At 43.6% G+C, this 12,520-nt stretch overlaps 1 protein-coding gene across 1 annotated transcript in view; it reads left to right on the top strand.

Annotated features, from left to right (window-relative positions):
- The window catches only part of LOC121283785 (B-cell CLL/lymphoma 9 protein-like), a 366,978-nt gene that overhangs the window by 46,255 nt on the left and 308,203 nt on the right, over positions 1–12,520 (top strand). The window contains 3 exon segments of the mRNA XM_041198498.1: positions 630–728; positions 1,175–1,467; positions 2,247–2,249. Coding sequence (XP_041054432.1) covers positions 699–728; positions 1,175–1,467; positions 2,247–2,249 — 326 coding nt within the window. The 5' untranslated portion in view covers positions 630–698.

Genomic DNA, 12,520 nt, shown 5'->3' with positions numbered 1-12,520 from the left:
TGCAGTCCTCCACATAATAAAGGGAATGATAAAAATGCTGCAAAATATATCCATGCAGCACAATCAAGCACCTGAAAGCATACCTCATAAAAAAACAGTTGCCAGATTTCTCTTTTTATTTTATTTCCCCACGGAGATTTCATCCAGCCCTGGATCAAGGTTTGAGCAAAAACGTGAATGCTGCCTGGGAGACTGGCCCATCTGCCAACAGTAAGTATTGGCGGGCCACATAAAATAGCTGTTAATTGCATTGTCAATGGGTTTAATTGTTGGCGTGTATGCTTCCGACTGCCATACGCGCCCACCGAGAGCAATATCACGCGAATACACAATGATGTTAGGATGCTCCCCCGACTTCATTTTGCGCTATTTCACGTCCCTTCAGCTCAGGCACCTGCCCACCCGCAGGACGTAAAATTCTGGCCATATGGGTTGTTTTGAAAAGTTGTTAATCCAGATTTTGTCAGGAAGCATCCATGCAAAGGGCCAAAAAATGACTTGTTTATGGGAGTTGTTGAAGATGATTGGAGTATTCTGGAGTTTAGTTATCACCTACAACTTCACGAATGATGTTCACTCAATTTAAATAAACTCTGAACAGTGACAAATGGTCATATACTTCTTTGCAGATCAAAACTTCTTTGCAGACAAAATTAGATAAACATCTGAAATGGATCAAGATACAGGGCTATGGGGAGATGGTATTGCAGCGTAAAGAGCACGTACAGGTATGATGAACTGATTGATCTTTTATGCTGTAAACTTGTTTGTTAAAAAGTGAAATATGCACCACTGCTTAGCATGATTTTAGTTTTAAATAAAGCTTCCAGGAATACTTTAGTTTTTTATGAAAAGAACATGTGAAGGAATATTTTAAACACCATTAAGCTGCAGTTAAAATGATAGAAAATACACATACAATAAAATGGAGGTGGAAACTGAGGAGGCACAAATCATTTTGGTTCGCTTAGCCTGTTGAATGCATGCTGTGAGCTAAGAAGTCCTATATTTAATGGGGCTATGTGTGCCTGAAGGGATTGTGGAAATTCAGGCGCTAGGCAGGTCAATGCAAATCTATGCTTAGATCCTGTTCACCTGTTGTACTAACTTTCAACAATTCATAAAAATCTATTATTTCTTAAGTGAACCGCCCTCTGCTTCTTGAATTTTACAGTGTGCCTTGGAAATGCAAGAATTCTTTCAGCAGGAGCAGGCACAAATACAAAGAATGCTGGACGTGCAAGAAGAGCGAATCCACTTCAACAAGAAAGAGCGAGCAAAAAATGAAAAAGATGAACAAAAGAATTGTGACCAAATGTTTACAAATCCCCAGACAAACCTAAAAACACTGAAGACCCTGAGCCCGTATAAGCACTTAACCTCTTCATCCGGAATAACAACTGCTCTTCCCTCAATGCATTCAAATAATACAAAGATGAAGAACTCACCATCTGGAACTGTACAAAGGTAAGGGTCAATGAAAAAGTATGTGTGGATATTTTCATATTAAAAAATGTAATAATAAAGTTGCGGTTAAAAACTCATGGAAAACAAGAGATAAACGAGATCACCCCTCTTCTATACTGATCATTACCTGCCCAAATTAAAAAAAACAGGTGTAAAGCTGCTTGGTCAAAGCTTTAGAAAGTCCGGAACAAAATTCCCTTGTGTATGCTAAATATTCTGTGCAGAAATGGTGAGGTCCAAATAATCTCTGATATTGGGCCTTTGACCTGTCTCACATGGGAACAATGTTACAGGGGGAGTCCAGGAAGATGAATGGTGAAAATAATGGATTGGGGGTTGTCTTGAGTTGGGTGGAGAGGAGAAATCAAGGGAAATGGTGGCTTGTGCCAGCTGGCAGCTGTCTGATTCGGGGATCTTAGGGCTGGGGTGAGGGAGATTGAGGCTTAGAGTCCGGGTGTGGAGAAAGATCGGATATATTGAGGTCAGGTTTTGGTTTGCAGGATGAGTTTAATATTGGGTCGGGAGTAGCTTATCTTTAAGTTGCCAGTGTTCTGTATGGCTGGTTTCCCAGAGTGTAGTTTCAGGACAAACTAGTCTTGTGATGGGAACCTTTCACAGATTTTAGGCTCCTTATTTGCCCGGTTCAGGTTTGGGTAAAGGAAGCCTCAATATCACCCCTGGCTGAATGCGTACTTGCCAATTTTGAGACCTGGGAGGCAGTGCAATAGTTGCATGATGTTCCATGCCACAGAACTCTGAGGGAAGTGTAACGGCCAAAGTAGGTTATAGAGACAGGATAGGGTGAGACCAGGAAGAGATGTAAACACAAAGATGAGTATTATAATTTTGCAATATTGGAAGACCGAGTGTCAACCTAGATCAACGAACACAGAAATCATAGGTGAATTTGGTGTGGTATAGGATACAGGCAGCAGAGATGGATACAACTGAAGTTTGCAAAATGAGTTGAATCAAGACTGGTTTGGAGAGTATTAGAATAGTCAAGTTTGGAGGTGACAAAAGCATGGAAAAGATGTCAGTAGATGGGCTAAGGTAGGAGTGAGTGATATTACGAAAGCAGTGATGGAATTTGTGGCTGGAATAGAAGGCAATGACTCTGGTCTTCCTAAAGTTTAATTAAACAAAATTTTGATTCATCCAAAACTGGAATTCAGCAAGTAGTATGGCAACGCAGGCATTGGTGGAGACAAGAGATGTAGTAAATATAATTTTAGAAAAAGTCAGCATGGATTCCAAAAGGCTAAATCATGTTTAACTAACCTGATAGAATTCTTTGAAGAGGTAGATGAAAGAATCAACAAGAGTAATGTAGTGGATAGCCTACACTTGGATTTTCCAAAGGCCTTTGACTAGTCTCATGGCAGAGGTTAGGGTATGTGGAATTGGAACAAGTGGCTGAATTATTAGGCAATTGGCTACAAAATAGAAAGTAGAGAGTAAGGATCAAGGATAATTATTCAGATTGGAGGAAGAGAGAAAGTGGTGTTCCACAAGGATCCATGTTGACACCACTGTTATTCACAATTTAAATTGCTGATCTGGATTTAGGAATAAGTAACCCAACATAAGATTTTGCAAATGATACCAGATTGGTGATGTAACTATCACTGAGGAAGAATGCAACATAATTACAAGAATACTAATGCATCAGAAAAATTTGTACAGTGGACAATTAAGTAACAAAAACAGAAAATGCTGGAAAAATTCAGCAGGTCTTACAGCATCTGTAGGGAGAAAAAAAACAGAGTTACAATTTCCCACCCATATGACGCTTCTTCCGAGCTAAAGAGAAGTAAAAATGTGATGAAATTTATACTGTTTAGTGGGGGTGGAGCAGGTGAAGCTGGAAAGAAGGCCAGCGATAGGTGAGGGCAAAGGAGAGATTGCCAGTGTTGTCATGAACAAAAGGACAAAGGGGTGTTAATGCTAGTGATATTGGCTAAAGGAGGTGCTGATGGTGGCATTAAGATCAGAAAGCAGAATGTGATAATATCAGGACAAGGGTAAGCACTGTGGAAAGAGTGACATGAACAAGTGACAGATGGGCCTTGTGGGGGTGGGGTTGGGGGAGGGAACCGTGGTGGGAAAAATGATTGAAAATAGGATAAAAGGGAGGGATAAAACAATGAATAAAAGTGAAAATAAATAAAAATAAAAATAAATGGATAAAAATAAAAATGAAAAAATGAAAAATAAAAATTAAAAAATTAAAATGAATATCGAAAAAAGGGGATAAAATAGGGGTGAGGATGGAAGCTTACGGTCTGAAATTGTTGAACTCAATGTTAAGTCCAGAAGGCTGTAAAGTGCCTAATTAGAAGATGAGGTGCGGTTCCTGCAGTTTGCATTGGGCTTCACTGCAACATTGCAGCAGGCCAAGGATCGACATGTGGGCATGAGAGCAGGATGGTGTGTTGAAATGAGAAGCAACAGGAAAATCTGGGTCATGCTTACGGACAGACCGAAAGTGAAGCAGTCACCCAGTCTGCATTTGGTTTCTCCAATGTAGAGGAGACTGCATTGGGAGCAGTGAATGCAGTAGACAAAATTGAAGGAGGTGCAAGTGAAGCACTGCTTCACCTGAAAGAAATGTTTGGGCCCTTGGATGGTGAGGAGGGAGGACGTAAAGGGGCAGCTTCTGTGATTGCATGGGAAGGTGCCATTGGAGGGGTGTGAGGTGTTGGGGGTGATGGAGGAGTGGACCAGGGTGTTCTGGAGAGAATGCTGACAGGAGTGGTGGGGGGGGGGTGGTGAAGGGAAGATATGTTTGGTGATGGCATTGTACTTTTGTGTTTGAAGGGGGCAAGGTTTGATCTTTGAAGCTCCCAGAGATAACATTGCTGAGGTGGAAGGAGAGATCAGTTCTGGAAACACACTGTTGGCTTTTGAATAAATAGGAGTGACACGAAGCTTGGGCAGCCATATTGATCTGGAAAACAGTGGATAGGTGTAAATAGAAGATAGTGGGGTCCATCATGAGAAAGACTACAGATAAGAAAATGAAGACAAAGAGGAAAATGTAGCTTGGCTATAAGACACCATGCATCACTTAGCATGGGGAATATTAAGGGAATTTTGATGGGTCAATTGAACACATTCCTACAAAATACATATTTAACAAAAACCTTAAGTAATTATTTTTTCTATTCACATAATAAAATCCTAGGGATATAAGTATCTGAGTTTCTAAATGTAGACTTCCCCCATATGTCCTTGGTAGTGTGCATGATTAAATTCAAACCCTGTATCCCAATAAAAACCTTGTTTGATCAATTATGACATTTGAACTGATTAAATGCTGTAGGTTTACAATATTGCACTTTTTGCAAGACCTCTTTCAATATCCAAAGCAACTTTGATGTGTTTGTTGGAGCAGGTAACCACCGAATGCGGCTCCTGCTTTGTTCTCTCATAAAATATGGTACCAGAGGTACATTAAAATCAGGGGAAAAAAAGAGAAATAAACATTGTTATATAGGGTAAAAGCAAAATACTGTGGTTGCTGGAAATCTGAAACAAAAACAGAAAATGCTGGATAAACTCAGCAGGTCTAACAGCATCTGTGGAGAAAAAAATAACGTTTCAAGTCCTTATGACTCTTCTTCAGAACTACAGAGAAGTAAAATGTAATGAAATTTATACTGTTCAAGATGGGGTGGAGCAGGTGAAGCTGGGTAGAAGATTACTAATAGGTGGAGGCAAAGGAGAGATTGCCAAAGATGTCATGGACGAAAGGACAAAGGGATATTAATGATAGTGATACTGGCTAATGGAGGAGCTAGTGGTGGCATTAAGGTCGGTTGGAGAGCAGAGTGTGATAATGGCAGGACAAGGGTAAGCACTCTGGAAAGAACAACATGAATAGATGACAGATGGCCCTAATCGGGGAGGGGATGGTGGTTGGAAAAAAGATTGAAAATAGGCCAAAACAATGACATAAAATGAATTTAAATAAAAATAGAAATATAAATAAGTGCATAAAAGATAAAAATTAAGAAATGAGAATGAATATTGCAAAAGGTGGGTGAGGATGGAGGAGAGAGCTCATGGTCTGAAGTTGTTAAACTCAATGTTAAGTTCAGAAGGCTGTAAAGTGCCTAGTTGGAAGATGAGGTGCTGTTCCTCCAGTTTGCATTGGGCTTCACTGGAACATTGCAGCAGGCCAAGGACGGACATGTGGGCATGAGAACAGGATGGGGTGTTGAAATGGCAAGCGACACGGAGGTCTAGGTTATGCTTGAGGACAGACCGAAGATGTTCTGCAAAGCGGTCATCCAGTCTGTGTTTGGCCTCTCCAATGTAGAGGAGACCGCATTGGGAATGCAGTAGACCAAATTGAAGGAGGTGCGTGTGAAGCGCTGCTTCACTTGAATGGAGTGTTTTGGCCCTTGGACAGTGAGGAGGGAGAGGTGAAGGGACAGGTGTTATACCTTCTGCAGTTGCATGGGAAGATTCCGTGGGAGGGAGATGAGGTGTTGGGGGTGATGGAGGACCAGGGTGTCCTGGAGGGAATGGTCCCTGTGGAAAGCTGACAGGGGGGGGCTGAAGGGAAGATTGGTGGAGGCATCATGTTGAGTTGGCAGAAATGGCAGAGGATGATCCTTTGAATGCGGAGGCTGGTGGGGTGATCAGTGAGGACAAGGGGGACCCTATCATGATTCTGGGAGGGAGGAGAAGGTGTGAGGGCGGATGCGCGGGAGATGGGTCAGACAAAGTTGAGGGCCCTGTCAACCACCGTGGGTGGAAAACCTTGGTTAAGGAAAAAGTAAGACATGTCAGAGGAACTGTTTTTGAAAGTGGCATCATCAGAACAGGTGCGACGGAGACAAAGGAACTGAGAGAATGGGATGGAGTCTTTACAGGAAGCAGGGTGTTAGGATCTGTAGTCGAGGGAGCTGTGGGAGTCGGTAGGCTTGTAATGGATATTGGTGGACAACTTATCACCAGAAATTGAGACAGAGAGGTCAAGGAAGGGAAGGGAGATGTTGAGATGGACCATGTGAAGGTGATGGAGGGTGGAAATTGGAAGCAAATTTGATATATTTTTCCAGGCCCAGACAAGAGCGTGAAGTGGCACCGAAACAGTCACTGATGTACTGAGAAAAGAGTTGTGGGAGGGGGCCTGAGTAGGACTGGAACAAGGAATGTTCCACATACCCCATAAAGAGATAGGCATAACTGGGACTCATGCGGCTACCCATAGCCACACCTTTTATTTGGAGGAAGTGAGATGATTGTTGTCTAGGAACTTAATAATATTCTGTATTTATTTTTTAGAGAAATAACTATTTTTAGAAAAATAATACTTTAGAAAAGCAAGGATGTTATGTTTCAATTTTGATTACTTTCCAATGTAACTAGAAGAAATCTGCTGTATCTTCAAAAAATCATACTCGAAATCATTTCCATTGACATGATTTCATTAACAGAAAAGTGGTTTAAGCATGACCAGAAATGTGTTCTTAATATTCCTAATTACCAAGTACAGTGTTCAGGAATGATACACAAGGTAAAAAAGGGTATGATACTATTGAATAAGGATGCTTCCACAGTTCTAAGTCTTCTTCAGTTTCCTGTCCCAATGCAGGTCCAACCTACAGTGCCACAACCTCGACCACAAGTAGGGCAAGGAGGCAGGTTGCGAATCTACCCCAGCCAGAACCGGGATAGAACCCCACGTAGCTTGCTCCAATCTGATCCACACCGGCCATCCAGCCAGCTGATCCAACCAGCCCACCAAGGAGTCTGAGTTGCTGTCATGATTTACACTTTTGCATGCATGTTGTAGCCCTGGAGAAACGGATAGTGATGATAGAGGCTCCAATTTCTTTCCATCACATGGCTGACAAGGGATCTCTCCCACTCTTACTGACTGCGATTGGTGCATGTTGGAAGGAATTACAAATTGATCCTAACATGTTTGGCCACATTATGAACACACTTGCCTTGGCCATCAGGCCCTGGAGTGGGTGGAATGAACAGGGATGTGGCAGTGAAAGGAAACAGCATAGTTAGGAAGATAGATATTGCTCTCCGCAGCTGCAACTGAGAGCTCCACAGGTTGTGTTGCCTGCTTGGTGCCAGGGTTAAGGAATCTCTTCAAGGCTGGAGAGGAAGTTGGATGGGGAGGATCTAGTTGTCGTGGTCCATGCGGGAACTGACACATAGATATAACCAGGAACAATGCTTTGCTAAGAGAATTTGGGACCATATTTAAATGCAGAACATCAAAAATAATCATCTCTGCATTGTTACATGAGCATTGTTACCAATTGCCATAGGGTAAAGTAGATTAGAAAATTAAATGCATGGCTCAAACAGTGGTGTAGGCACTGGCATCTGTACTCAAGGAAAAGTGAGCTATTCAATTGAGATGGGATCCACTTGAACTGGGCTGAGACCAATGTCCTGACCAAATGTGTAACAGGGGCTGTGGACAGGGCTTTAAACTAACAGAGGTGGGGGGGTGGGGTGGGGTTTGGGTGAAGAGAGATTTCGGAATCCAAAATGAAAGGTTGAGGCATCGGAATAGTATAGCAATGTGAGTGAAGACCAGCAGAGTGGGACAGGAAGGGACTAAGAGGTTAACAAAAATTGTACGTCAGCAAATAAGGACATTGCAGGGAGTATGAGAAAATAATTGAAATTAAAAGTTATTTACCTGAATGCATGAAGCACCTGCAATAAGATAGTTAAACTAATGGCACAAATAGAGGTAAATTATTTAGATGTAATCCTCATGACAGAGACACGGGCTGGGAATTTTTGGTCTTGCCAGCGGTGGGCATTGTCACAGGTGGGACAGAAAAATTCGGAGTGCCAGTTGATGTTTGGCTGGTCTCCAAATTTTCCCATCCTGTCCACAATGATGCCTGAACCGGAAAATTCCACCCATAGTTACAAGGTGATCAAGGATGGGAAACAAATAGTCCAGGGTACACAATATTTCAGAAAGACAAACAGAATGGCAAGAAGGGGTAGCCCTGATAGTTAAAGATGACATTTAAAGAAACAATTCAAAATTTTCAACACAAATACATTCCATTGACAAACAAACCTCAATGAGAAAACCCCATCCCTGGTCCATTCAGGAAGTTAAGGATAGTTATTAGATTAAAAGAGGCTTACAATGTTGCAAAAAACCATAGCAAGTCTGAGGTTTGGGAGTGTTTTAGAAACAAGCAGAAGGCAATCAAAAAGTTGATAAAAAGGGGAAAAAAATAGAATATGAGAGTAAACTAACCAGAAATGTAAAAACAAATTGTAAGAGCTTATATAAATATATAAAGGTAAGAAAGTAGCTAAAGTAAACATTGGCTCCTTAGAAGCAAAGACAGGAGAAATTATCATGGGGAATGAAGAAATGGCAGAGACATTGAACAAATATTTTGTACCTGTCTTCTCAGTAGATGACACAAATTTCATACCAGAAATACACAGTAACCTAGGGACTAAAAAGAGTAAGGAAATTAAGGAAATTGAAATCAACAGAGAAAAAGTATTGGCAAAACTTGAGAGACTAAATTTTGACAAATCCCAGGACCTGATGGCCTACACTCTCGGACTCTCTCTTTAAAATCTCACTACTGTCTCACTGTTCCCTCTCAGTCTCACTGTTTATCTCTTGCTGCTGTCTCTCTGCTCCCCCTGAGCCTCATTGTTTAAACTCTGGCTTTTGTCTCAATGCCCCCTCTCTGACTCACTGTTTAAGCTCTTGCAGCTGTCTCAATGCTCCCTCTCAAACTCGCTCTTTGAACTCTCACTGATGTCCCACTGTGTCCTCTCAGGCACCCTGTTTAAACTCCCGCTGCTGTCTCATTGCTCCCTCTCAGATGCACGGTTAAAACTCCCGCTGCTGCCTTACTGCTCCTTCTCAGATGCACAGTTGAAACTCTTGCTGCTTTCTCACTATCCCTCTCAGATTCACTGTTTAAACTCTTGCTGCTGCCTCACTGCTCCCCCTCAGACTCGCTGTTTTACACTCGCTGCTGCCTCTCTGCTCCCTCTCAGACTCAGTGATTAAATGCACACTTTTGTCACAATGCTCCATCTAAGACTCGCTATTTAATTCTGCCTACACTCTCACAGCTCCCTTTCAGACTTGCTGTTTTAACAGTCACAGTTCACTCCCTGGCCCTCTCAAACACACTCTTTAAACTTGTGCTGCTGTCTCACTGCTCCCTTTTAGGCTCACTGTTTAAAATCTTGCTGCTGTCCCGCTTTTAACTCTCAGACTCTCTTTATATTCGCGCTGCAGTCTCACTGCTCCATCTCAGGTACACTGTTGAAACTATCACAGTTGTCTCAAAGCTCCCTCTCAGACTCTGTTTTTCTCTCGCTGCTGTATCTCTGCTTTCTCCGACTCACTGTTTAATCTCTCTCTGCTGTCTCACTGCTCCCATGCAGTCTCACTGTTTAAAGTCTCATTGTTGTATTGCTGCTACCCTCTCAGACTCACTGTTTAAACACTTGCTGCTCTCTCATTGCTCACGCTCAGACTCACTGTTTAATCTCTTGATGGTGTTTCACTCTCAGACTCTTTGCTTGATTTCTTGCTGCTGTCTCACTGCTCCCTCTCAGATACACTGTTGTAACTCTCTTTGCTGCATCAATTCTACCTGTCAGACTCACTGTTTAAACTCTTGCTGCTGTCTCACTGCTCGCTCTCAGATTCACTGTTGAAACTCTCACTGCTGTCTGAGTACTCCCTCTCAGACTTGCTGTTTTTCTCTCGCTGTTGTCTCTCTGGGCCCTCGGACTCAGTGTTTAAACTCTCACTTTTGTCGCAATGCTCCCTCGAAGACTCACTATTTAAAGTCTGCCTGCACTCTCACAGCTCCCTCTCAGACTCAACACAAAAACAGAATTAGCTGGAAAAACTCAGCGGGTTGGCAGCATCGGCGGAGAAGAAAAGAGTTGACGTTTCGAGTCCTCATGACCCTTCGACAGAACTTGAGTTTGAGTCCAAGAAAGAGTTGAAATATAAGCTGGTTTAAGGTGTGTGGGGGGAGGGGGGGTGGGGGGGCGGAGAGAGAGAGAGAGAGAGAGAGAAGTGGAGGGGGGTGTGGTTGTAGGGACAAACAAGCAGTGATAGAAGCAGATCATCAAAAGATGTCAACAACAATAGAACAAAAGAACACATAGGTGTTAAAGTTGGTGATATTATCTAAACGAATGTGCTAATTAAGAACGGATGGTAGGGCACTCAAGGTATAGCTCTAGTGGGGGTGGGGAGAGCATAAAAGATTTTAAGATATTTAAAAATAATGGAAATAGGTGGGAAAAGAAAAATCTATATAATTTATTGGAAAAAAAAGGAAGGGGGAAACAGAAAGGGTGTGGGGATGGGGGAGGGAGCTCATGACCTAAAGTTGTTGAATTCAATATTCAGTCCGGAAGGCTGTTAAGTGCCTAGTCGGAAGATGAGGTGTTGTTCCTCCAGTTTGCGTTGGGCTTCACTGGAACAATGCAGCAAGCCAAGGACAGACATGTGGGCAAGAGAGCAGGGTGGAGTGTTAAAATGGCAAGCGACAGGGAGGTTTGGGTCATTCTTGCGGACAGACTGCAGGTGTTCTGCAAAGCGGTCGCCCAGTTTACGTTTGGTCTCTCCAATGTAGAGGAGACCACATTGGGAGCAATGAATGCAGTAGACTAAGTTGGGGGAAATGCAAGTGAAATGTTGCTTCAATTGAAAGGAGTGTTTGGGCCCTTGGACGGTGAGGAGAGAGGAAGTGAACGGGCAGGTGTTGCATCTTTTGCGTGGGCGTGGGGTGGTGCCATAGGAGGGGGTTGAGGAGTAGGGGGTGATGGAGGAGTGGACCAGGGTGTTCCAGAGGGAGCGATCCCTACGGAATGCCGATAGGGGGGGTGAAAGGAAGATGTGTTTGGTGGTGGCATCATGCTGGAGTTGGCGGAAATGGCGGAGGATGATCCTTTGAATGCGGAGGCTGGTGGGGTGATAAGTGAGGACAAGGGGGACCCTATCATGTTTCTGGGAGGGAGGAGAAGGCGTGAGGGCGGATGCGCGGGAGATGGGCCGGACACGGTTGAGGGCCCTGTCAATGACCGTGGGTGGAAAACCTTGGTTAAGGAAGAAGGAAGACATGTCAGGGGAATTGTTTTTGAAGGTGGCATCATCAGAACAGATGCGACAGAGGTGAGGGAACTGAGAGAATGGGATGGAGTCCTTACAGGAAGCGGGGTGTAAGGAGTTGTAGTCGAGGTAGCTGTGGGAGTCGGTGGGTTTGTAATGGATATTGGTGGACAGTCTATCACCAGAGATTGAGACAGAGAGGTCAAGGAAGGGAAGGGAAGTGTCAGAGATGGACCACGTGAAAATGATGGAGGGGTGGAGATTGGAAGCAAAATTAATAAATTTTTCCAAATCCCAACGAGAGCATGAAGCGGCACCGAAGTAATCATCGATGTACCGGAGAAAGAGTTGTGGAAGGGGGCCGGAGTAGGACTGGAACAAGGAATGTTCCACATACCCCATAAAGAGACAGGCATAGCTGGGGCCCATGCGGGTACCCATAGCCACACCTTTTATTTGGAGGAAGTGAGAGGAGTTGAAGGAGAAATTGTTCAGCGTGAGAACAAGTTCAGCCAGACGGAGGAGAGTAGTGGTGGATGGGGATTGTTCGGGCCTCTGTTCGAGGAAGAAGCTAAGGGCCCTCAGACCATCCTGGTGGGGGATGGAGGTGTAGAGGGATTGGACGTCCATGGTGAAGAGGAAGCGGTTGGGGCCAGGGAAATGGAAATTGTTGATGTAACGTAAGGTGTCAGAGGAATCACGGATGTAGGTGGGAAGGAACTAGACAAGGGGAGAGAGAAGGGAGTCAAGATAATGAGAGATGAGTTCTGTGGGGCAGGAGCAAGCTGAGACGATCGGTCTACCGGGGCAGTTCTGTTTGTGGATTTTGGGTAGGAGATAGAAACGGGCCGTCCGAGGTTGGGCGACTATCAGGTTGGAAGCTGTGGGAGGAAGATCCCCAGAGGAGATGAGGTCAGTAACAGTCCTGGAAACAATGGC

Source organism: Carcharodon carcharias, chromosome 11 (genome assembly GCF_017639515.1).
Source record: "Carcharodon carcharias isolate sCarCar2 chromosome 11, sCarCar2.pri, whole genome shotgun sequence".
Classification (NCBI taxonomy): domain Eukaryota; kingdom Metazoa; phylum Chordata; class Chondrichthyes; order Lamniformes; family Lamnidae; genus Carcharodon; species Carcharodon carcharias.
The sequence above is the reverse complement of the archived record's forward strand: the minus strand, read 5'-3'. Positions and strand labels throughout refer to the sequence as shown.